Source organism: Syngnathus typhle, linkage group LG7 (assembly GCF_033458585.1).
Source record: "Syngnathus typhle isolate RoL2023-S1 ecotype Sweden linkage group LG7, RoL_Styp_1.0, whole genome shotgun sequence".
Classification (NCBI taxonomy): domain Eukaryota; kingdom Metazoa; phylum Chordata; class Actinopteri; order Syngnathiformes; family Syngnathidae; genus Syngnathus; species Syngnathus typhle.
The window spans coordinates 18,710,145-18,734,084 of NC_083744.1; the positions used below are offsets into that span (position 1 = coordinate 18,710,145).

At 53.6% G+C, this 23,940-nt stretch overlaps 3 protein-coding genes and 1 long non-coding RNA gene across 11 annotated transcripts in view; 3 read left to right on the plus strand and 1 right to left on the minus strand.

The window, feature by feature from the left end:
- Positions 1 to 6,933, plus strand: part of LOC133157654 (uncharacterized) — a 52,524-nt gene extending 45,591 nt beyond the window's left edge. For 3 of the 4 annotated variants that reach the window (XR_009715062.1, XR_009715060.1, XR_009715061.1), the window contains 3 exons: positions 5,247 to 5,376; positions 6,191 to 6,554; positions 6,677 to 6,933. This is a non-coding gene — a long non-coding RNA (uncharacterized LOC133157654). Of the gene's footprint in view, positions 1 to 5,104; positions 5,377 to 6,190; positions 6,555 to 6,676 lie in introns of all 4 variants that reach the window. The other variant, XR_009715063.1, reaches the window with a different exon arrangement.
- LOC133157653 (coiled-coil domain-containing protein 136-like) lies at positions 205 to 10,176 on the minus strand. 4 transcript variants are annotated; one of them, XR_009715058.1, is made up of 9 exons: positions 9,761 to 10,171; positions 6,265 to 6,528; positions 5,240 to 5,314; positions 4,452 to 4,742; positions 4,249 to 4,375; positions 3,836 to 4,055; positions 3,582 to 3,704; positions 2,517 to 2,580; positions 205 to 1,789 (listed from the first exon to the last, which is right to left on the minus strand). XR_009715058.1 is itself a non-coding variant. In XM_061284357.1 (9 exons), exons 2-9 carry the CDS (start codon positions 9,810 to 9,812, stop codon positions 2,492 to 2,494), a joined length of 1,290 nt encoding a protein of 429 aa, XP_061140341.1. In that variant the 5' UTR covers positions 9,813 to 9,943; positions 10,034 to 10,176; the 3' UTR covers positions 205 to 2,491. The 4 variants fall into 4 exon arrangements, 3 of the variants coding, with proteins under 3 accessions (XP_061140341.1, XP_061140343.1, XP_061140342.1); XM_061284357.1 differs by having other exon boundaries at positions 205 to 2,629; positions 9,761 to 9,943; positions 10,034 to 10,176; XM_061284359.1 differs by having other exon boundaries at positions 2,517 to 2,629; positions 9,761 to 10,165.
- Positions 10,177 to 12,740: 2,564 nt separating this feature from the next.
- Positions 12,741 to 17,570, plus strand: hsp90b1 (heat shock protein 90, beta (grp94), member 1). The gene is made up of 18 exons (XM_061282900.1): positions 12,741 to 12,902; positions 13,284 to 13,386; positions 13,719 to 13,860; positions 13,939 to 14,055; positions 14,132 to 14,463; positions 14,534 to 14,645; positions 14,795 to 14,932; positions 15,014 to 15,130; positions 15,252 to 15,389; positions 15,466 to 15,543; positions 15,618 to 15,683; positions 15,786 to 16,055; positions 16,163 to 16,408; positions 16,517 to 16,653; positions 16,721 to 16,799; positions 16,879 to 17,034; positions 17,109 to 17,222; positions 17,289 to 17,570. The coding sequence occupies exons 1-18, from the start codon at positions 12,854 to 12,856 to the stop codon at positions 17,313 to 17,315; spliced, it is 2,421 nt and encodes an 806-aa protein (XP_061138884.1). The 5' UTR covers positions 12,741 to 12,853; the 3' UTR covers positions 17,316 to 17,570.
- A 539-nt stretch (positions 17,571 to 18,109) lies between these two features.
- LOC133156858 (cAMP-dependent protein kinase type II-beta regulatory subunit) lies at positions 18,110 to 23,696 on the plus strand. 2 transcript variants are annotated; one of them, XM_061282901.1, is made up of 12 exons: positions 18,110 to 18,685; positions 19,814 to 19,849; positions 19,934 to 19,993; positions 20,167 to 20,219; positions 20,454 to 20,537; positions 20,645 to 20,751; positions 21,410 to 21,563; positions 21,706 to 21,807; positions 21,880 to 21,954; positions 22,402 to 22,470; positions 22,619 to 22,754; positions 22,845 to 23,696. In XM_061282901.1, exons 1-12 carry the CDS (start codon positions 18,391 to 18,393, stop codon positions 22,976 to 22,978), a joined length of 1,305 nt encoding a protein of 434 aa, XP_061138885.1. In that variant the 5' UTR covers positions 18,110 to 18,390; the 3' UTR covers positions 22,979 to 23,696. The 2 variants fall into 2 exon arrangements, with proteins under 2 accessions (XP_061138885.1, XP_061138886.1); XM_061282902.1 differs by lacking the exon at positions 19,934 to 19,993 and having other exon boundaries at positions 18,114 to 18,685.
- The last annotated feature ends 244 nt before the right edge of the window (positions 23,697 to 23,940 follow it).

Sequence of the window (23,940 nt, forward strand, 5' to 3'; positions counted from 1 at the left end):
TTTGTTTCTCTTTCTTGTTTTGAAAGGCAGGTGAGTTCAAAGTGCAATCTTTGTCTTTCCATGATTAGCATCTTGTCCAACTCAGTCAACGTTGAGTCACAAAAGTGAACGCAGCGTTTGCCGTCATTTGGGTGGGGAGGGGCACATGCCCCCCCCCTAACCCCCGCCCGCCCTGCCCCCACCGCGAGGAAAAGGCACACACCATGAGGGCGGCAAGTTATATTTATTTTCTCACGTCACAGACAGTAGAAATGGAGCTGCGGGTGACAAATAGCCACAGCCATGTGAAAAAGAACAAAGTCGAGCGAGCGCAGCCAGATGCAAAGCGGCCGCCGAAGGTCGGATGGATCGCAACTCCGACGGGCGTTTCAATCAAACGAGAGCTGGCCTTCCCCGTCTGTCCGATGGGAAGCTGCAAGTCATCACTTTGCAGCTGCCGTCTAAAGTTGAACGCACGCACGCACGCACACTCGTGGCCTCATCGAGCTTACCGTCGGCTTCATTCGTCTTTGAAACAAAGTCACCACTGCTAGACATTTGACAATCAAATCTATGTGGCTCTTCCAAATAGAACTTTCAACAAAGCAGGTACAAATGGAAGGCGCTCCCGGCACTTTCTTATTTCCATCCAGTGACGTGGTCATGACATGAGATTGCTTGTAGTTTTGTTGCACGCAAAGCCGCGGGGGCCTGCCTCTATTCACTGCTTGAAGCGCCGCCACCGCCTGGCTCTCAGCTCAGTGGCCAGGCAAGGAAAACAACAGCTAGCGCAAACTAGGTGGGGTTCAAAGCCAACCAGTTGACTTTCTCTCAAGCGCTGAGAGCCATACGTTTGAGCATGTTTTTGTGGCATTTGCTCCAATTGTGCCCGATGAGCCAAACTGCTCCAATTCCTTGAAGCACCTTCGTACGGTTGCGGGCAAACGCCCTAACGGCAATCTTTAACAACGACGGCTTTGTCGAGCGTGAAATTAGAGCCGTTTTAATAGTCCCGGCTGGGAGCCATTAACGGCTTCCCTCGCAAACGTTGCCTACCTGCCTGGCGGCCACGCTGACAATTATTTTGCCGCCGGTCGCTGGTAGTTGTGCTTTAGGGGGCGGGCCCTAGTGACTGGCATCGCTCAGTCTTATGGGCTGAGTCTTAAGGAGTTGTGCGCTGCATGCTTTTCTTCTTAGCGGGAACGTCATTTTGATTTCTTTGTGTGTCTCGGCATGTGAAGAAATTGACAATAAAGCAGACTTTGACTTTGAAAAAGCACTAAAGTCATTTCCACAGCCAAAAATACACTGAAATCCCATTTTCAGCGATTGTCTCTATTTCAATTGTAAAGTCTCAATGAACGTGGAGCACTTGCGAGGCAAGGTGCCTCTCCGTCACGTCGGAAAACAAAGGGCAAAAACGACAAGGTGAATTTACTAGCAAAACATGTCGACGTGCGCATGCGCCTTCCTTAAAAATCAAGCGCGAGCGAGCCTGGTGAACAAGCTCCCCCGCATTTCAGCGCACTCAACAAAGCATTGGACAAAGGCAAGAATGAAAGCAACACATGACTGAATAAGGAAGGATGCAATAAAAGAGAGAGACTATTCCCACAAGAGGAGTGACAGCGTCCTCCACGGCGACCGCGCACGTCGTAGCCACCGGGGCCAGCCAGCCACGCTCCGCTCCGCTCCGCTCCCGGCCGTCCGTGGGATAAGGTCAAGATCGGACGAGCGCCCTCAACACGGCGCTCGCCGTCAGCAGCGTGGCGGCGGCCGTCAAGATGGACTTCCAAGCTAGCTCACTCCCCTGACGCAAGACACCAAGGAGGGAAGCTTGTCAAAGACGCACGTCCGTTTGCCCCCCAACCAGCAAAGAAAGTCACCCAGCTCTTTTGGCTCCAGCAACGCTTGGATGAACGTTTTGGGGGTCTAAGTGGGAAAAGCTTCCATATGGAAATGAGTGGCGGCAACATGAATTAAGTTAGCGCAACAAGTTGCTTTCCTTTTCCTTCTGTCAAGAAGAGGGACAAGCCAAAGGCAGGAAAGGCAATTTGTTTTTACGACGATTGCGATTGGAGACGAGCGAGCGAGCGAGCGAGCGCGAGCTTGTGTTGTGCTTTGGCAAAGTGCCCGCCCACCCGTTCCTTTAGCGCACGTACTTATTTGGACTTTTGCTGTCATGGCCAATTGCAGAAATTCAGCGGTGCCTTGAGGTGCGCTTCCTTCCGTTTATTACGGAAGCGCTGAAAAGAGAGGTGACGCGGCGGCGGTGGCAAATACAAGACTTTTGCTGCTACTCTGAAGGACTGCAGGAATAGCCTTGCTTTTTCACACGAGACTATTGTCTGTCATCTACAAGTGTTAGCCTGCCCGCGGCGGGCCTTTTACGTTGCTCAGCACCAAGCTAGCTCAAGCGGCTCGTATCTCAAGACAGCCAGCGCTGGCTGCGAGCCAATCGGGCAGAAAACTCCTTTGTTTCCTTTGCTGTGGTCAAAGGCGAGATTCGGGTTTAGGGCTCCGAGCCGCTCTCATACCTTGCTCTGTGGGACGCCAACTCCGACAAGCAGCACCAGACCACGGCCACTATTACAATCATTCCTATGAAGGGGATGGAGAGAACAGGGTGCTCAGATGGATGGATGAAGCTCTGAGGAGGGAACAAACACAAGGAAGACAAGGAGCATGGGGATGACGGGCGCACGATGGACCAACAAACATGCAGCCAACGATGGCTGACATTCAAGCCGCCGCCGCCGCCGCCGCCGCCGTGACATCAGCTCATTCTTCCCAAATGGAAATACGTGCACGGCTGGCTCAAAGGTCGACCGCCCGGGCCAGTCTGGCTGAAACTCCGGCAGAAAGAAGGTTTAGAATTGTGCACCTTCGGACCATTTGGCAGCGTGACGCTCCTCCCCTGGCTCAATAAGGGAAGGGCGCGGACGGGTGGACACTTTGACACCACACACAGACAACAAAGAAAAAGAGGAGAGACTTGCCGGGCGCGCACGCGTGCAATCCGTTTGCTTGGATTTCACTTCATTTTACTTGTAGTATGTATATTGTGTACTATGTCTTGTCACCGTGGGATAGTGGGAACGTCATTTCCATTTCTTTGCGTGTCTTGGCATGTGAGGAAATTGACAATAAAGCAGACTTTGACTTTGGACTGCTTGGGAGGCGCCGTTTGATTGGCTGGCGCCAGAGGGCAGGCCGCTTTGGCCTTTTAGTAGCTCGCAGAGATTCAAGGACAGACAGACGCACTGACGCGCCGAAAGCCATCCCGTTTGAAAGGGAACATACCACGGACGGCATGAGAGACACACACCACAGACGAGATACAGTAGGTGCCATGCCATTTGCAGTAGACCCGAGCCTCCGTCACAGTGCTCCCTTGACTGTGTTGACTTTGATTGCTTGGTACCTCAAGTGACCAAGTGCCCCAAGGCTCGATTCTTGAGCCCCTCTACTTGGGCTTGGGTCCGTGCTGCATATGTATGTGCTTTCAAGCAAGACAATGAGCTAACTCAAGGTACCACTGGACGGCCCTAGTTGTTTTTCTCTTTCATGGCGACGGACTTGGCCCCAGCGGCCTTCCTCACCTGAGCCAACTTCTCCAGCTCTGCCTTGCAACGCCCAAGCTCCTCCTCCAGCTGGTTGCGCTCCTTCTGACTGCTGTCGTAGAGCTCCTGCAGCTCCTGCAGCTCCAGCTTCAGCCCGTGGCACTGGAACAGAGGCAACCAGATGGCGGCCAGATGGCTCACCAAGGCATGTCGGGTGGCTGAGGCTTGCGACCCTTGAGCCGGACGTTGGACACCTGTTGGAAGAGCGAGCGAGCGAGCCAGCGCTGACTCACCTCTTTGTGAACCCGCGAGGCCTTCTCCTCAGCCTGTTTGAGCTGCTCCCTGAGCGAGCAGATCTCGCCGCCGTGCCATCCGGTGGGCGTCCCGGGCTTGCCGTCAAAGGAGATGTTCTTCTGGACCCAGGCGTCGTGCGAGGGGGCCGCGCTCACCTCGCTCAGGGTGTCGTCGGCGCGCGTCTCCGTCCCGTCGCCCCGGCCGCCTTCGTCGTCGGAGCTGAAACGGCGAGGAGCCGTAATGCTGAGGTCGAGCATTAGGACACCGCGCCTGCCGTTTGGGGAACTCAGCGGCAGCGTCCCCAGCCGGCTGAAGTCGAGCATTAGGACACCGCGCCTGCCGTTTGGGGAACTTAGCGGCGGCGTCCCCAGCCGAGGCCCGGGTAGCAAACAGCTGACGAGTGACCTCTCACCTTGTCTTCTGTCGGCGGAGCAGCTGCAGCCTCTCCGAGAGCCTCCGGTTGTCCTCCTTCAGGGCCCGGCACTCCTCCCTCAGGCTCCGGCACTCCTCCTTCAGCAGCTCCGCGTCGCCTGGAGCGGCTCGGGGAATTTGTTGTATCGTGAAATTTGTGACTCCCGGCGGGCCTGGTTGGGGCTTGGCCCCAAAGCGCCTCACCCTGCGGCCCTTGGCGGCTCTTCACGCTGAGCTCGGCCCTCAGCGTGGTGATCTCCAGCTCGTAGTGGCGCGCATCGTCGCCCAGGCGCCCGAGCTCGGCCCTCCGCCGGCACAGCTCCTCCTGCAGCGAGGCGATGTCGTTCTCGCGCTCGGCCGCCGCCTCCTCGGCCGCCTGCTGCAGCAGGAGCGCCTCCTCGCGGGCGGCGCGCAGCTCCTCCCGAGCCTCGGCCAGCTCGCTCTCCTTCTCCTCCTCCAGGCCGTCCATCTCCTCCTTGGCTGAGCGCAGCTGGGCTGGAGGACAAAGGGGCTCCCGCTGTTATTTTCAACGCGCAAAACGCTTCCCTTGAGTTTTCATCGCGCTCCGACTGCCGCCAAAAAGACAAAAGCTATTGAGAAAGACGAAGGGCCGAGTCGAGACTCGCAAGTACGGAGCTGCGGTCGAGCCACCGCCTTAAAACAAGGATTTGTCATTTCTTTGGAAGAGAGCGTGAAAGTGTGCGCTGGGCTGCTGACGCAACTGACGGCAATGCTCTCTCTCTCTCGCTCTCTCTCTCTCTCGCATGAACACGATTCTCTTCAGGAAAACAAAGGGTCGCAAATGTGACACTTGGCCCAAATGGGCTGACTTGATGCATTTTTTTTTTTGTGTTCAGTCCAGTCCAATGGTCCAAAAGAAAACAAAGGGAATGGAAAAGCCAACGCTCTCCATCCGGCGGCACAAGTGGTTGGGCCTGCTGACCTCAACCCAACGAATAGAACGAGGAAACCTTAATCCCGTTGTGTTGTACCTTGCAGGTTGTGGATCTGTCGAGCGAAGGCTTCGGCCTGATGGGCGCTGGCCAGACGTTCGTCCTCCAGCAGTCCTGAAGGAACACGAGGAACATATCAGTCGGGCCAGCGGGAGATGCTGCGTTGCTCCACCACGGTAAGAATACAATTGCGAGTAAATGCCATTTCATTTGACGTTGCAAAAGCACGCGCTTCTCCTCGCGCTGATTGCTTCGACGACAGCACGATCAATTGGACTTTGAATCAATGGACAAGCTGCTGCTGCTGCTGCTACTGCTGCTTCTACTTGTCACAATTTGCTGTTCCTAGAAGGAAAGCCATTCTCATGGGAAAGTTTCATTTTGAATTGCGGCTTTTATTTCCAAGGCCACCATTGCTCGCACAACTAAAATATTCCCCATGTAAGGGATAGATAGCCGCGAGTGCCGTACAACCCGCCCCCGCCTGCCTACCTCCCCCCCTGCCTGCCTCCCTCCTCACATCCCCCCCCCCCCGCCTCCCTCCCTCCCTCCCTCCCTCCCTCCCTCTCTCTCTCTCTCTCTCTCTCTGCACCGTGTGTCATTCCCTGACAATGTTCCCCGAGGAACCCCGACAGTTGTGGTCAGGAAACAGCTGAGCGGTCCCGGTGGGGAGTCTGGAAGCTTCTCTTGAGTGTGCGCAGTTGTCCGTGGAATGCGCTGCCGCCGCCACACGCACACACACACACACACACACACACGCACACACACACACGCATGCATGCCAGTGAGATAAGTGCAAGCCATTACCCAGAAGGCTTTGTTAAAAGATGACATCACGGACAACATATAGTATTTGGGGAGCGTCATGTGGGTTTTAATAGCGCAGCCATCCGACAGGAACGAGCAACAAGAGAAATCACATGAGTATGGAAGTGTGTTTGGAGTGAGGAAAGTGTGTTGAAAAAAACCCTCATGTCATATGCCAAACAGGGTTGACAGTAGACATATCAAGCCAAACAGCGCCCCCTGCTGGAGCCCTGCCACACCACAAAGGCGCGTCTCACCTTGCAGCTCCAGGAAGCCGTCGTGGTGCTTAGTCGACGTCTCCCTGGCATCCTCCAACTCCAGCAGCAGCTGCAGGACTTGAGCCCTCAGCTCTTCCAGCTCCTGTTCCTCCTGCTCCTCCTGCTTCTCGCTCAGATTCCCGCCGCCTCCGTCCTCCCCGTCTTTGGCGGCACGCTCGGGCTCCATCTCCAGCTTCTCGTCGCCGTCCTCCGGCACGTCTCTCTCCTCGGCGCCGCCGTCCGCTTTGAGCTGGCTCGGATCACCTGAAGGAGACATGAAAGGCACGGAGGTGACGGAGCCTTCTCGCTTCATTCAACTCTTTGATTCAAGCCGGCCGGCCCCGCCATTGTCTTTTAAATCAATAGCAGGCTCTTGTGATGAAAGTGCCTTTGAATCCTCTTTTTGTTTCAGCGGCGGCAGCGGCACAGGCGACAGCGGCCTCCATTTGAATATTCAAAGTAGCGACACCTTTTCATCATGCCTGGAACTGAGATGGTTGGCAGAATGGAGCCAAAGCAGAGACGAACGAGGACCACGTGATAAAAGGCTCTGGAGTGAGGCACTTGCGCACACACAAATTCTATTGAAGGGACTAAAGTACTCTTACATTGTGCTAGAGCAGAGCTACAGATACTTGTTGAAAATAAAACTATTCACTCAAAAACGTACGCACCCTGAAATGTCAAAAGAATGCTTTGCCGCCGTCAAACAAGCAACTTTTCAGTCCAGCGGGTGGCGTGAGTGAGCTGAGAGCGCAGTGAGGCGGATGGAGGGAGCCCAGGGCCCGGGGCCCGGAGCCCGGAGGGGCAGTCGCTCAAGTCATGACCAAGACTCACCCACCACTCAGCAACGCAAGTGGATAGGAATGGGCCTGTGGAGCTGTGACAACCACATCTCACCTTCAACTTTGCATTTCTTTCCATTTTCTGGCTCGGCCTGCTTGTTCCTCGTGAAGTGAGCTGCTATCGCCGTCTTTATCTCCCTCGCTTAGCCGACAAGTGCGGCGGGTGTGCCGAGAATGAATTCAAGGCGCGCCTCATGAAAAGCGAGCTCGGGAGATTCTCGTCTTGCCGTCATCATTTTCTCCGCCTTTTGTGAGATGTACTCATTAGGGGTCAGGTCGGCTTCCCATCTTTCCTTTCTTTGGAGCTCAGGGGAGATCGTCGTTAATACGGGTCAACTCTGAAGCCCCGGGAGATGTTGCTGTGATTAAGGAACAAACTTGACTTTTTATTTGACAAACAAAATGTTCTTTTTTTTTGTCAACTACTACTCTATAATCACCTCGGCAGGAGGGAGCCTCACACGGGGCACCATTAATGCTGCCGATGAAGATCCCATTATGTGCAAAGCCTTGTTTGATACACGGCCAAGCGTTCTAATGAGCATCCGCACGCACGCACACACCCACGCACACACACGCACAGCTGTATTTCCATGAAGGAGGTCATGCATAATTTGAAGCGAGCACACTAGCGCTAAAGCGGCGCTAGCAAGTTCATTGAAGTAGAAGGGGAGAAGAAGGCCAAATGTTGCCAGCGCAAAAGAGCAGAGGGAGGGACGGACGGATGGACGGACGGAGTAAAATGGCACACATCAAACGCATCGCTCAGGCGCTTCGTCCGTTGCGCTCCTGTTGGTAAAATTCGAGTCATGGGATTGGTGGCTTCGCTGAGGTTGATGGTCAGGAAATAAGATGTCAAGGCGGAATTGAAGAAGAAAAAAAAAAGGAGCAGGGGTGCCCCGAGGGCCCCAGATGCTTTGTTTTCATTCGCCTTTCCTCCATGAGAGCCTCGCAGCTGCAATGTTTTGACACATTTCCGACGCAAAGTTTGCCCGCTGCGCCAACTCTGCTGCTGTTTATTTGTCCGGCAGAGCCCGGAGAAATTCAGCCGCTGCGTCCTGTGGGGATTTTTGGCCAGGCAGGCAGGCAGCCAGGCAGGCAGGCAGGCAGGCAGGCAGGCAGCCAGGCAGGCAGGCAGGCAGGCAGGCAGGCAGGCAGGCAGGCAGGCAGGCAGGCAGCCAGGCAGGCAGGCAGCCAGGCAGGCAGCCAGGCAGGCAGCCAGGCAGGCAGCCAGGCAGGCAGCCAGGCAGGCAGCCAGGCAGGCAGGCAGGCAGGCAGGCAGGCAGGCAGGCAGGCAGGCAGGCAGGCAGGCAGGCAGGCAGGAAAGCAGGAAAGCAGGAAAGCAGGAAAGCAGGATGGCAGGATGGCAGGATGGCAGGATGGCAGGGAAGCAGGCCCCACACTCAAGCTCGGCAATGGCGCCACGTCAAAGAGAAGTGCGCAGCTGGGAGTGGAACGACGTGGGCGTGCGGCTTGGATAGAACGCGTTTCGGTACGCGTGTAGGCGCCGAGGAGAAATGTCGAGTGGGAACGCGGCGATCCGCTCCGCTCCTGCGCGTAGGAGGCGCAATATGCCGGCCCGTAGCTGTGAAATACAACAAGCGCCTTGCAAATATGTCCAATCTGCACTTGCCATGCTCAACCGCGGCCAGCAGGGGGCACTGACTATAGTTGATGCATGCATCAGTCCTATATTGACAACAAGTGGAGGGAGTTTTTATCGTACCTCCGAGTTGGGCCCCTCAAATTTCAGGTTAGGAGCCACCGTGGTTCTATGTAAAAAAATTAAAAAAAGATTTAGAATGGGGGCTTGGGCGACAATGTGAAGAGTGTTAACTGAGAAATTGCGTAGCCAAAAAGGCAAATCAAAAGTGACGAGCTGCGCTTTTGCCCCTATTTTTTTCTTTGACCTGTAGAACCTTCTGTTGAACGCAGATGCCTCCTTTTACCCTGACACCAACAAGACACGAGCCTCAAGTATCCAAAAAGCGGTGCGCGCTTGCTCGCTCGCTCACCTGCCAGCTCCATCGCCTCGCCTGCCTGCCTGCCTGCGAGGCTGCCTGCCTGCGTGGCTGCCTGCCTGCGTGGCTGCCTGCCTGCAAGCCTGCCTGCCTGCCTGCCTGCCTGCCTGCGAGGCTGGTTGGCTGCCTGCCTGCGTGGCTGCCTGCCTGCGTGGCTGCCTGCCTGCGTGGCTGCCTGCCTGCGTGGCTGCCTGCCTGCGTGGCTGCCTGCCTGCAAGCCTGCCTGCCTGCCTGCGAGGCTGGTTGGCTGCCTGCCTGCGTGGCTGCCTGCCTGCGTGGCTGCCTGCCTGCGTGGCTGCCTGCCTGCGTGGCTGCCTGCCTGCGTGGCTGCCTGCCTGCGTGGCTGCCTGCCTGCGTGGCTGCCTGCCTGCAACACCGGAGCTCACCTGCCAGCTTTGTTGCCGTGGTGCATCACCTCCATGCAATGCATCCACATACACACCGCACCACACACGCATGTCCCTGTCCGCCTTATGTCCCCTCCTCCTGACCGACCACCTGACCCCTCGCTTCCTCCTCTTCAATCCCCATCCCTGTTCCATCCATGCATCCTTCACTCCGCGCTAAAAATAGCCAGCAGCAGCAGCACGACATCACAGACAGAGCATGACGAAAGGGGAGCGCCCAGACCTGCAGCGTCCAAAGGCTCCTCGATGAGCGGCGGAAGACGCAAACCGTCCATCCAGAGGCACGCAGAGCCAGCAGCCAGCCGACCAGCAAGCCAGGCAATGAGCGAGCGAGTGAGCGAGCGAGCGAGGGCCGCCGCGGAGAGGAGAGGAGGGTCACGGGCAGTGCAGTGCACGCCCACGCCAGCTGCAGCCGAGCAAAGGGAGAGAGAGAGTCAGACGTGCACACGCACGCAAACACATGCAGCCACACACGCACACACACTCACTCACGTACGTGCAGGCAAATGAGAAGGGTCCGCGGAGTGTGGGAGCAGTGGCGGGCGAAAGGGAAGAAGGGAGGAGCCGAGCCGAGCCGAGCGAGGGGCGGCAGATAGATTAGATTAGATTAGATTAGATTAGATTAGATAGATAGATAGATAGATAGATAGATAGATAGATAGATAGATAGATAGATAGATAGATAGATAGATAGATAGATAGATAGATAGATAGATAGATAGATAGATAGATAGATAGATAGATAGATAGATAGATAGATAGATAGATAGATAGATAGATAGATAGATAGATAGATAGATAGATAGATAGATAGATAGATAGATAGATAGATAGATAGATAGATAGATAGATAGATAGATAGATAGATAGATAGATAGATAGATAGATAGATAGATAGATAGATAGATAGATAGATAGATAGATAGATAGATAGATAGATAGATAGATAGATAGATAGATGCTGCTGCTCACGACGGAGGCAAACGGCAAAATTCCTTCTTCCTGCTGTCTTGCGCAGCCGCTTGCCTTTTCGCCGCCGCAGCAGACTATTTGTGCGCTGTTTTCAGCCGATGTTGCTATTTTGAGCACCTGACACGCAGACACGCAGGCAGACACGCAGGCAGGCGACGCGCGTGCTAACGAGAAGATGCCCTGCCTTCACCGTTGCTTACTTCCTTAGTAGTGCAAATACTTGACTGAGGTCCATTTTGTAGCGCGCTGCACTTGATTTCCCAGAAGGTAATTACTGCCACTCCATGCAGATGAAACAATACCCCCCACCCCCCACCTTGGAGAATACGTTTGGCGTTTGAACGCAGAAAGGTTCACATTTGTGTATCGCAGGTAACTTGAATTTCAATGACACAAGAAGGACGAAAGAAGACTCGAAAAACTCAAGTGTCACTCTGTCCGCGAGCGGGATCTGCAATAGCGCTGGCTCGTGAGTGAATAATTCGTTCAAATCTTTTCAGTGAACGAGAGTGAAGTGATTCGGTTGTTTTTTTTCAGTTCATATGACTTCAACCAGTAGGTGTCGCTAATGCACATTAAAGCTGGTGCCACCTCGCCGTAAAACAAAACGAAGAAGAAAATGACGTCACTTCCCCTTCACGAACGAGTCGTGAATTGCATTTCCCGTTCACCAACGGGACGGATCTGTGAGTGAGTGAGTGAGTGAGTGAGTGAGTGAGTGAGTGAGTGAGTGAGTGAGTGAGTGAGTGAGTGAGTGAGTGAGTGAGTGAGTGAGTGAGTGAGTGAGTGAGCGAGCGAGCGAGCGAGCGAGCGAGCGAGCGAGTGAGTGAGTGAGTGAGTGAGTGAGTGAGCGAGCGAGCGAGTGAGCGAGCGAGCGATTTGCATTTCCAGTTCATCGCGAGCTTTCCCGTTCGCGAACGAGGCAATGGGTCAACTGCCTTCCTTCCTTCCTTCCTTCCTTCCTTCCTTCCTTCCTTCCTTCCTTCCTTCCTTCCTTCCTTCCTTCCTTCCTTCCTTCCTTCCTTCCTTCCTTCCTTCCTTCCTTCCTTCCTTCCTTCCTTCCTTCCTTCCTTCCTTCCTTCCTTCCCGTGCATCAACGCATCAGTCAGTGAACGTGTTGCGTCGTCTCCCTCCTGGCGTGAACTATGTAAGCCAGAATGTCGATTTGCCAAGGAAAGAAAGAAGCACTCACTGAAACAGCACTTCTTTTATGCACGTTTTCTCCAAGCTAACGGCTAGCTTTATTGCATGAACTGATGCGCCGTTATGCAACAAGGGGGAGATTATGCTTCTCTTTGGGTCATCTTGATTTTATAACACTTATAGTAGTTCTTAAATAACGTGTATGCATATATACGCCTAAATATTGTTTTCCAATATATCTACTGCAATTTCACATTAGATTGCTGGTTTTAAATTTACCGTTTCTTTCCATGTATAATGCGCAAAATTTAACTAATTTATTGTCCTAAAATCTGGGGTGCGCATTATACATGGGTACTTTTTTTTTTTATCCGGACATGATATGGAGGCCGCCATTACAGATGCGCTTTCTTCTCTGGTGTTCACTTCAAACACGCTCCACACGAACACAATGCTCTCGTATCAGACGCTTGCTCGATCACCTGCTCGTTTGCTGTCACAATGTACCCTACACAAATCCGAAACATTTCTTTGCTATCGAGTTTGCTAGCGCATGCGCAGTGATACTGACCGGCAGAATAACATCCGGTTGTTCCCAAAGATGATATTTTTTCTGAAATAATTTTACATTTACAGACTTAAGTAGGAGTCAAAATTTGGGTGCGTATTATACATGGGTACAGGCTTTTTTCCAGCATCGACATGCCATTTTTAGGGTGCGTATTATACATGGGGGCGCATTATACATGGAAAAAAACGGTATGTTAGGATCATCCATCCATCCATCCACATCCATCCCTCCATTTTCTGTCTTATGCGGAGTCGGTGCGTTAACTGGTACATCTTGTACGATGAAACACGTTGCGTACCAAAAACATCCCCCCAAAAAGATAAACAGATCAAAGTGAACACGTAATTAACACGTAAATTAGGGGTGATTTTCGGCCAATGATGGCCAGCCACGATTTGAGGGTATTGACTCGTGTTGAGGATGGCGATTGGTCAGCGTTGTTCCGTCATCTCCGTTGTGATTGGTCCACGGTGGTGCGTGGTGCGCCGCCATTGGTCGAGCGCGAGAGATTTAAGCGTGCTGTGTTCGCGAGGGTGGTCCATTGTCAGTCTCTCGTGGAACTGTGGTACGGCGTGCACTCAACACCTTTTTTCTGAGGTGCAACTGTCACAATCAAGCTCCAATCCCAAAATGAAGCGGGCGTGGGTTGTCGGACTTCTACTCGGGCTCTTCGCCTTCGGTGAGTAGGCGCCAGTGTTTTCTTTGACAAGGGGAATGGTTACCTACCGGCTATTGCTATGTATGGTTTAGCTGCGAAGCTAGCTTTGCCTGGCACTGGCGTCTCGTTACTTGAATTTCATTCGTAACTGGTTTAATTCTCGCTCTATTTGAAACTTTTGACCATTATGCAACATCAAAGTGACATTCGAATGTATTCGCTCGGCTTTTCACAAGTTGCCAACGTGATACACTGCCATTATCTGCATCCAAGGTAATATTGAAAGTCTTGCCCCCCCCCAACCCCCCAAGGCATTAAATGGCGTTTCCTAAAGGCCATATGATTTCTGGCTTCTATTAGTCCAGAACTAATCATTTGGGATCTCTCCGGCTTTCATTTTAGCTGCCGTGAGGGCCGAAGATGAACTGGACGTGGACGGTACCGTGGATGAGGACCTGGGCAAAAGCAGGGATGGCTCCAAGACAGACGACGAGGTGGTTCAGAGGTTGGTTCCGCGGTTGAAAACCGCACAAAATAGAGTGCACGTGTACTGCTTTGAAATTTGCTAGCTTTTCCTAATGCAGCCAGCGATCTGTATTTGCAGGCTCATCCACTAGATGGCAGAAGACGGTACACAAATAGCACTTGTATTCACTTTTCAAATGAAAAATATGCCTTGGCTCAAAGGTGGCGAAATAATAGTCTTTAATCTGGATCTTCCCCTGCCTCCGGAATCCTCCACTTTTAAATGATTACGCTGGAGCGACACTGACAGATGAGCATGTGAGTGAGTTTTTGTCGATAAATATAATTATTTCTCTCTCTCCTCTCCCACAGGGAGGAGGAAGCCATCCAGCTGGACGGCTTGAACGCGGCCCAGATTAAGGAACTACGGGAAAAGTCTGAGAAGCACGCCTTCCAGGCTGAGGTCAACCGCATGATGAAGCTGATCATCAACTCCCTGTACAAGAATAAAGAGGTGAGGCGGGTCGCTCCTGTCGGGCTCAGCGCGGCTGGATATTTTTCACTCCAGACGGCTGGATATTTTTCATTCCAGATCTTTCTCCGTGAGCTGATCTCCAATGCTTCCGACGCACTGGACAAAATTCGCCTGTTGTCTCTCACTGACGAGGTCGCAATGAGCTCCAACGAAGATCTGGTCATCAGAATCAAAGTGCGTAGCGCCCGCAGCCACGTTCTCTAAGCCATTTGCGCGACGAAAAGCACGACGCCTTTTGCTCCTCCCCCAGTCGGACAAGGAGAAGAACATGCTTCACATCACTGACTCAGGCATCGGGATGACCAAAGAGGAGCTGGTGAAGAACCTGGGCACCATCGCCAAATCGGGCACCAGCGAGTTCCTCAACAAGATGACGGAGATGCAGTCGGCGGAGCAGTCCACCTCGGAGCTGATCGGCCAGTTCGGCGTGGGCTTCTACTCGGCCTTCCTGGTGGCCGACAAGGTCATCGTGACCTCCAAGCACAACGACGGCGAGCAGCACATCTGGGAGTCTGACTCCAACAGCTTTTCGGTCATCGAGGACCCCCGCGGGAACACGCTGGGCCGCGGCACCACCATCACGTAGGTTCCCGACGAGAGCGAGCGGCCGCCCCGCCGGACGAACAGAGCTCATTTGAAATCTCTTGCGCAGATTGTTGATGAAAGAGGAGGCCTCGGACTACCTGGAACAGGAGACCATCAAGAACCTCGTGAGGAAGTACTCGCAGTTCATCAACTTCCCCATTTACGTTTGGGCCAGCAAGGTACTGACCTTTTACAATAAGATTGCGTTTTGCGGGTGCCCGACATGAACCGCGCAATGCGTGAAGTTGACCCGAAAATGCAAACGGGCAGTCTTGCAATAGCCACGCGGGTGGGTGTAAGCGCTTTGGTCTCACCCGCCGTGCATCAGACGGAGACGGTGGAGGAGCCCGTCGACCGAGACGATGACGACGTCGACGACGAGCCGGAGGAGAAAGCCTCCGAAGATGAGGCTGAGGTGGAAGTGGAGGAAGAGGAAGAAGGCAAAGACAAGCCCAAGACCAAAAAGGTGACTGCCACTTTGTGGGCACAAAGGCAAATATTATTGGGCTGGAGTCATTTTTTGCTTTTTGTTAACCTTAACCGTAAGGTGGAGAAGACGGTGTGGAACTGGGAGATAATGAACGACATCAAGCCCATCTGGCAGAGACTGGCTAAGGACGTCGAGGACGACGAGTACAACGCTTTCTACAAGACCTTCTCCAAGGTCAGCAAAAACACATCCAGGTCCTAGTTGCTCATGAGCCCGGGGGGGAAACTTCAACCGGTCCAAAGATCGGGCGGCTCGTCCGAGTACCAGTGCGCCTCCCAAGTTGCTCTCCCAACAGGACAACGAGAACCCTCTGGCTCACATCCACTTCACGGCCGAGGGCGAGGTCACCTTCAAGTCCATCCTGTTTGTGCCCACCGCCGCCCCCCGCGGCCTCTTTGACGAGTACGGCTCCAAGAAGAACGACTACATCAAGGTGAGGGGGTGGGGCTGGCTGACTTTAAACTAAGAATTCCAAACGGCAGCATATAAAACGTTGTCATCTGTCCCAGCTTTTCGTCCGGAGGGTTTTCATCACGGACGACTTCAACGACATGATGCCCAAATACCTCAACTTTGTCAAGGGAGTGGTGAGTCGCTGCTTTGTCTTGATGCTGAGGCAGTGTGTTCAAGCCGATCAAATCCTTTGCTCTCTCCAAATCAGGTCGACTCTGACGACCTCCCTCTGAACGTGTCCCGAGAGACGCTACAGCAACACAAACTCCTCAAGGTGAGTGCGGAAGCCAGCGCTCAGCCGCCGCCAGCGCTCAGCCGCCGCCAGCGCTCAGCCGCCGCCAGCGCCATCCTGATTTGCACGCTCCCCGCCCATTAGGTCATCCGGAAGAAGCTGGTACGCAAAAGTCTGGACATGATCAAGAAGATAGCCGAGGAGCAGTACAATGACAAGTTCTGGAAGGAGTTTGGCACCAACATCAAGCTGGGTGTCATCGAGGACCACTCCAATCGGACCCGGCTGGCTAAGCTGCTGCGCTTCAACACCTCCAACAGCGACACGGAGCTCACCGGCCTCGAGCAGTACGTCGAGCGCATGAAGGAGAAGCAGGACAAGATCTACTTCATGGCGGGCACCAGCAGGAAGGAGGTATGCCGGCCCGGCTGGGCCAGGCCAGCGCTTTGCGTCAGCGCTCGCGCGTGCACAGGATGCCCTCCGCGTTGGGATACCCAAACCGCAGCGACGTCTGCCTCCAGGCGGAGGCGTCTCCCTTTGTGGAGCGGCTGCTGAAGAAGGGCTATGAGGTGATCTACCTGACGGAGCCCGTGGACGAGTACTGCATCCAGGCCCTGCCCGAGTTTGACAGCAAGCGCTTCCAGAACGTGGCCAAGGAGGGAGTCAAGTTCGACGAGAGTGACGAGGCCAAAGAGAAGCGCGAGGCGCAGGAGAAGGAGTACGAGCCGCTCACCACCTGGCTCAAGGACCAGGCGCTCAAGGACAAGGTCCGCTCCTTTCTTCTTTCCACATCCTGAGCGATCGGGCTGGCGGGCGAGCGACCATTTGGCCATTGTGCTTTGCTTGGGCTTAACATGTGCGTGTTTTTTGTGCAGATCGAGAAGGCGGTCCTGTCTCAGAGGCTGACCAAGTCGCCGTGCGCGCTGGTGGCCAGCCAGTACGGCTGGTCGGGGAACATGGAAAGGATCATGAAGGCGCAGGCCTACCAGACGGGCAAAGATATTTCCACAAAGTGAGTTTGGCTCAGGGCAAACCCAAAGCGCCGCTGCGGTGGCTAACCTTCCCGACCAATGTTGTAGTTACTACGCCAGCCAGAAGAAGACTTTAGAGATCAACCCCAAGCACCCCCTCATCAAGAAGATGCTCAAACGGGTCAACGTAAGTGCGGCCCGAGTCGACATCGGCTCGTTGCGGTCAGGCATCTCGAGTCGTAACTCTGGCGCCAATGCGCCTTTAGGACGACGGCGAGGACCAGACGGCGTCGGACCTGGCCAGCGTCCTCTTTGAGACGGCCGCCCTGCGCTCGGGCTACCAGCTGGCCGACACCAAGGCCTACGGCGACAGGATCGAGCGCATGCTGAGGCTCAGCATGAACGTACCGCTGGACGAGCAGGTCAACCCCGACGCTTGCTTGGAACGCGCGCCGGCCACCCGCTCCAGCCGTAAAGCCTCACTTTGTGACCTCAGGTGGAAGAGGAGCCCGAGGAGGAGCCCGAAGAAGAGCCGGCGGCCGAGGACGACGGGGCGGACGAGGACCAAGACGAGGTCGCGGCGGACGATGCCAAAGACGACGAGCAAGTGGTAAGAAGGCGCCCACCGCAGAGTCCCGCGAGAGTTTGCGCTCTCCTTGACGTGGCTGCTCCGCAGGTCAAGACGCCCAAAATCGAACTGTGAGAGGAGCGCAACTCGGGAAGAGAGAGCGGCGCCCGGCTGGCCGCCCGTGACGCGCCATTGTCTTGGCGCGGGCGAGCGAGCGAGCGAGCGATCATTTTAAGGAGCGCTTGGGTGTGTTGTGCATTATTTTGCTGTTTTTTTTTGTGTTTTTTTTTACACGCATTCCTCACACCTGTAAATTTGTTAATATTTAACTGACCTGTTGATGGAGGGATCCTGTCTCTTGAGTGAATAAATGTTTCCTGGGAAAAGGAAGGACGGTGTTTGTCATTTGATCACGATCCCAAGCTACGGTGTTTTGCTGTTTGTGGTGTAATTGGGCGAGCCCTAATTGGTGCCATCAATGCAGTGAGGGAGGGAGGGAGGGAGGGAGGGAGGGAGGTTGGGTGTGCGCACTTTTCTTTCTTTGTTTTTCCAGTTGATCTGTAAAAGATGTAGGTTACACTTAATTATTGGTAGGGAAAAAAGGTTTTAAATTATTTTGGCATGCACCACTCAAAGCACGCTACAGCTATCAATAAGTAGTCTCGTACGTACACAGACACCAAATGCTAACGCCACTCATATTTTGTATCAACGCATTGATTGGTAATTGTGAAATGAGCTTTTCTGCAGCACTATCTTTGTGGTTGTGCCAATGTAGCCGTGTAAAATGAGCTTCATGAAAAAGTGCAACAATTCTGCTTTGTCACAGCCTCACAAATCTTGCCGTTTTGCATCCCTGAATTTTGCCATTTGTGGGTGTGGGTGCGGGTGCGTGTGTGTGTTTTTTTCCTGCCCTAAGGAAGTCAAGTGTGGATCCGTGGCTGATCGTACGCAATCATTGGATGGGGCGTTGCCATGGAAACCGGGGTCACATGCGTGGGTTTCCTGTACAGCCATCATCATCATCACCACCGGAGGAAGAAGCCGAGGATGGTGATGATGCTGCACGGCCCAAAGAGGCGTTTTCTCGAGCCCAAAGAGCATCTTTGACAGCATTTTGACGTCTTTATTATTTGTGTGTGTGTGTGTGTGTGCCATTGTTGTCGAGCCCTCGAGCCTTTCTCGACGTCCTGCTCGTCACGCCCCAGGAATGAGTATAGAAATCCCCGCGGGGCTGACGGAGCTGTTGCAGAGCTTTACCGTTGAAGTGCTGAGGAGCCAGCCGGGGGACCTGCTCGACTTCGCCCTGCAGTACTTCACTCGCCTCAAGGACCGCGAGAGCAGCCGCAATCGCCGCCGGGCGCCGCTCGGCCGAGACGGCAACGAGGATGGCGGGGAGCCGCACCGAGCTCACGGTGGTAAGGCGGTCAATTTCCTCGACGAGGCTATGCAGATCGACTCGGAGAACGGAGAAGACCAAGACGACGACGATGAGGAGTTTCAAGGTAAGGTGCTCGCTCGCTCGCTCGCTCGCTCGCTCGCTCGCTCGCTCCATCTATCCATCCATCCATCCATCGGCTGCTACCGCAATGCACGCATCGCATCGCATCTCATCGCACGCTCCGACTCCATCAAATGCCCCCTCCGTCTTTCTCGTGCACATCTTGAGAATGTGGCCAAAGATTGCACATTTGCAATCAGCGAGTAGGCCTCATGCGGGCCTGCATGGTTGGCTGCCTGCGTGCGTGATGTTGCACAATGGGGGCCGCGCAAACACACACACACACACACACACACACACACACACACACACATACATGCTCACGTGCTGTCTTGAGAATATCAAAAGCTTGGAGATACTATTAGCCTCAAGATTGGGGCTGTTTTTACAGCTCGCCTTGAACGCCATCAGGTGGAGTATGTAGCCTAGCGACGTTAGCTCGCTCAGTGGCCCTAATGTCCTCTGCAAGAAGGGCAACAAAAGAAAAATCCATCAACATGATGTAGCATTTACAGACACGGCTTTTCATGCTATCTATCGTCGCTGTCCGGCGAACCCTCTTGTGTCCAAATATGGTCAAATGGACTTTCCCCTCACACAAATCCAAGCTATTGGTCAGTCTCCTCCTTTTTAAGTAATTGGCTTGAAAACAAACGCAAACGGCGGTGCTCTTGAACGCAACTTCGGTTTGGGACAGTGGGGTGGCAAAACTACTTCCGTTTCCTCGTTTTGCAAAGCTGTGTGGCGCCTTAGTCGCACACGCTCGCGGGAAAGCGAGCGCACGGAAGCCAAGATAGAAAAAGTTGCAGCTCCCCGGCCGGGGAGGTCGCCGCCGCAGCCGGGGAGACCGCTCGGGGTGCGCCTTCGTCGGACACGCTTGAGCGAGGGAGCGCGCGGAGGTTGTGCGTTGTGTTCTCCGTCATTGAAATTGGACTGAAGGAGGGCGGCGCGCATCCTCCTCATCGAGGTCGCTGTACCCGCCTGAATTTTCCTAATGAGGTCAAGCTCAAAAGAGCCCGCTCGCACGCACGCACGACGCTGGCTGCTGCGGACCGACGTCATTAGGCGACAAGAAAAGAAAAGCTCTCGATTCACTCCAACGTGTCTTTTTGGTCTTCTTCCCTTTCGGCAGCGCCCATAATAAACCGATTCATCAGGAGAGCATCAGGTGAGTGAGGTGTCACCTCTTCAACCACTCTACATTTCCCAATACGTACGTAGCCTATTTGACGCGTGACGTCTGTCCAACGAGATGTCTCCACACCTCCATGCGCCAATGATCTTGGTCAGAATTCGGAATACACGACTGCAAGTAAGTACGTTTGTGTCGTCTGTTGCCTCGAGGCTTAAAGCGGCACGGCGTACCTGAGCGGCGTTAGCGTTAAGCCGGTCGCTTTGTGAATTTTTGATGGCAAACTTCGCTTCCCGGTCAAGCTCCAAATGAGTCCGTAGAACCAAGTTGAGTCTTGCCTTTTTGTCGTGCAGTGTGCGCCGAAGCCTTCAATCCCGATGAAGACGACGAGGATAAAGAGCCACGGGTAATCAAATGAGTCATTACGTTCTCTTTTTTTGGAACAGCGCAGGTGGTCTCATCCAAACAAACGGGTTTTTTTTTTTTTTTTTTCCTTCAGTTTAGGAGCTGGGGTGTTTTTGGTGGGTGCACTAGTTCATTTTGAAACGTTCTTTCCTCCCCATTTCATGTCCCTTTGCTGCCGTAAGTGTTGCTTTGATTGCAATGGACTCATCAGTGCCCGCTTTGAACGCACGCGCAGGTGGCCCACCCCAAAACGGACGAGCAGCGACAGAGACTACAGGAAGCATGTCGGGACATTCTTCTCTTCAAGAACTTGGAGCCCGTGAGTACATTATTTGTCAGACGCACGGGCAACGGAATCCCGCGAGGGGCAGTTTCGATTCAAGCCGCCAAGAAGACGGACGGGATTTTTTTTTCTGCCACGTGCAGGAAGAGATGTCCCAAGTGTTGGATGCCATGTTTGAGAAGTTCTGCACCCAAGGCCAACGCATTATTGAGCAGGATGACGACGGGGACAACTTCTATGTGATTGAAAGGTAAGGTGACACGGGCGACCGAGCGCATGGAGCCATTGGGCGACAGTAACGGCCGCCGCGTTTGTTCACATAATGGCCGACGCCTTGCCGGGCTAAGCGACATTAGCGTGGATGTCAGAGCAAAAAGGCGTGCGCACGGCATTGGAATGTTCAACCCGGCTAGCTTGAGGCTAACGTGTGCTGTGAAACGCCACGCGTGGGCGGGCTCACTGAATGGTCAGCCCGGCTAGCTTGAGGCTAACGTGTGCTGTGAAACGCCACGCGTGGGCGGGCTCACTGAATGGTCAGCCCGGCTAGCTTGAGGCTAACGTGTGCTGTGAAACGCCACGCGTGGGCGGGCTCACTGAATGGTCAGCCCGGCTAGCTTGAGGCTAACGTGTGCTGTGAAACGCCACGCGTGGGCGGGCTCACTGAATGGTCAGCCCGGCTAGCTTGAGGCTAACGTGTGCTGTGAAACGCCACGCGTGGGCGGGATCACTGCATGTTCAGCCCGGCTAGCTTGAGGCTAACATAGGCTGTGAAACGCCATGGGCGGGCTCACTGATATTAGCGCGGGCCTAAGGCAGCCGCGAGTCCGCAAACGCTACGCGACCATGCTCGCAGACACACCGCGCATTCTCCTCTCGCGTGTCTCTGATCTTTTGCCCGCCTTCCTCAGGGGGACCTTCGGCATTTTCGTCAAAGCGGACGGCGGCGACAAGCCGGTGGGTTGCTACGACAACGGCGGCAGCTTTGGAGAACTGGCGCTGATGTACAACACGCCGAGGGCAGCCACCATCGTCGCCAACTCGCCCGGGGCCCTCTGGTGCCTCGTGAGTGACAAACAGACATTTGAATTGAATGGATTTGCCACAGGAGGCAGTAATGTGCCGTCAGGAGTTGCACATGAATAAGCAAAAACTCTGATGGCGGCGGCGCTCGCTGTTGTTATGTCGTTGTCGTTTTTTTCCCCAGGATCGTCTGACGTTCCGCAGGATCATCGTGAAGAACAACGCCAAGAAGCGAAAGTTGTACGAGGCCTTCATTGAAACGCTTCCGCTGCTCACGTCACTGGAGGTCACTACTCTTTTCCTTTGTCTTTTGTTTCCCCTGACATTGGAAAACCACGTCAAGGTTTTCTTTTTTCAGCTCTCCGAGAGGATGAAGGTGGTGGACGTGATCTCGACCAAAGTGTACCGTGACGCGCAGCAGATTATCGCACAGGTGACGTAAATTCAGTGTAATGCAGCCATCGTTTTGTCTTCAATAAGTCACGAGAATGGATAAAAGGCAGTCGTCACAGCTCCATTTTTTTTTTTTTTAAAGAATCTCCTTAACATCTTATACCAAATTAGGATCCCCAATCAATTTGCCATTTCTGAATGCAGATGATATGATTAGAAATTACAGCACCATCAGTGCACGTAATAATCCAAGCTCAATTTGGCTCCTCCCCAACTGAAGCGCACAGTTCCAATGTACTACTTTCCCATTGGACTGGGTTCTGGTGCCATCTCGGGGCTTTTCAAAAATAACACCAATAAATGTGAAGTTGTGATTTATTTAGCTGAGGATGAGGTACCGCAAGAACGATGCAAAGGTGAGATATGGCGATTTGTTTTTGTTGACTTGCTCCACAAATGACCTGGCCCATCTTTGTTTTGTCGGCAGGGCGAATTGGCAGATTGTTTCTACATTGTGGAGTCCGGCCAAGTTCGGATCACCATGAAGAGGAGCAGGGTGAGTGAGCAAATCTTTATGCGAGGAACGACTGTGGCAAAAAGCTGCGTTTCGGACGGCCGAGCCAGAGCTCTTCCTTCCTTCCACCGCAAGCGTGTTGCCTCCGCTCCCGTTGAGTCACGTGGTGCGTGCGCTTGCCTGTCCGCAGACGAAAAAGGAGCCGGACGAGGAGGAAGTGGAAATCGCCACGTGCTCCCGGGGCCAATACTTCGGGGAGTTGGCGCTGGTCACCAACAAGCCCAGAGCTGCGTCCGCCTATGCCGTGGGCAGCGTCAAATGCTTGGGTGAGTGGCCGTGAGTGTGCCTGCCCGCCTGCCTGCCGCCCGCCTGCCGCCCGCCTGCCTGCCACGTGACGCGACTCGTCTTCTTGCCAGCAATGGACGTGCAAGCTTTTGAGCGTCTCCTGGGCCCGTGCATGGACATCATGAAAAGGAACATCGCCAACTACGAGGAGCAGCTCCTCATGCTGTTTGGAAGTCGCAGCGAGATGGAGCAGCGCTGCGCCTGAGAGCGACGGAACGGACGGCTTCTCGGTAAAGGGGGAAAAAAAGACGGCGGCCGTCGCAACCAGACGTATTTTGCGGTAAAGCGACGTAGGCCAAAGCGGAGTCGCTCCGAGCTCCTTTTCCGTCCGACGGATCGCCCTTTGCGTGTACATTTGTCCCGTGTTGGTGTCCCGTGTTTGTCGGCGTATCGGCTCAAAAGACGCCTTTTGCCCGGGAAGGAACGTCCACGCGCCTCGGCATTTTTACAGAGCGTTTGTGCCTGCCCGGCAGCCGACTACTCTTCTGTTGCAAACGAGAAAAAAAGCAAACAAAAGAGCAGATAGTTTTCTAAGCCTTACCAACACAGTGTTGTACAATTTAATCATCATACTACGTAGCTTTCATTGCTTAAGTGTGTCATAGTACATGGTGACATTGAATTGTTTGAAATTTTAGTCATACTCACATTTTGGCTGTGTCAGCGAAGCATCTTTTACCATGACGCTTAATGTCTACCTCGACCGACCAACCGCTCAAACCATTTTAACGTTTGTTTTCCAATGAACGTGGTGGTGGGAATAAGGGACACTTTGTGCATGTGCTCAGCCCCAAATCAATTTCCAAAACAACCTTTCTTTTCATGCCTCGTGCGCCCACTTTTCTTTTCTTCAACCCAAATCGATTGTGCCATTACTGTATGCTGTACACTTTTCATGTCAATAAAAACACTTTTTGTATCAACTCGTTCAGTGTGTTCTCCCAGAGCACATTCATTCTTTGGAGATGAAGGGTTAGGGTTACAGAGAAATATAACCCTCGTCTCATTGCAAAAAACCCCCCCAAAAAAACAATCCAGCAGCAAAAAAAATGGAACTGCTCCAAAAATGACAATACTGATTGAAAAAAATCACGAATCTCTAGTAAAAGTGGCGAAAAGACAAACATTTAGAAAACCTGCAAACATTGGGCAAAGCAAGGAACAACA

Bases quoted from the DNA above. Each gene is read 5' to 3' on its own strand.
- LOC133156858 (XM_061282901.1), top strand. From the start codon at position 18,391: ATGAGTATAGAAATCCCCGCGGGGCTGACGGAGCTGTTGCAGAGCTTT. The intron at 18,686-19,813 runs GTAAGGTGCTCG...CCCTTTCGGCAG, and splicing joins CGACGATGAGGAGTTTCAAG to CGCCCATAATAAACCGATTC. The intron at 19,994-20,166 runs GTAAGTACGTTT...TTTGTCGTGCAG, and splicing joins TTCGGAATACACGACTGCAA to TGTGCGCCGAAGCCTTCAAT.
- LOC133157653 (XM_061284357.1), bottom strand. From the start codon at position 9,812: ATGGACGGTTTGCGTCTTCCGCCGCTCATCGAGGAGCCTTTGGACGCT. The intron at 6,529-9,760 runs GTCTGGGCGCTC...TGTCTCCTTCAG, and splicing joins GGAGCCTTTGGACGCTGCAG to GTGATCCGAGCCAGCTCAAA. The intron at 4,743-5,239 runs GTACAACACAAC...TTTGTCCTCCAG, and splicing joins ACAGATCCACAACCTGCAAG to CCCAGCTGCGCTCAGCCAAG.
- hsp90b1 (XM_061282900.1), top strand. From the start codon at position 12,854: ATGAAGCGGGCGTGGGTTGTCGGACTTCTACTCGGGCTCTTCGCCTTC. The intron at 13,861-13,938 runs GTGAGGCGGGTC...TTTTCATTCCAG, and splicing joins CCCTGTACAAGAATAAAGAG to ATCTTTCTCCGTGAGCTGAT. The intron at 15,131-15,251 runs GTCAGCAAAAAC...CTCTCCCAACAG, and splicing joins TCTACAAGACCTTCTCCAAG to GACAACGAGAACCCTCTGGC.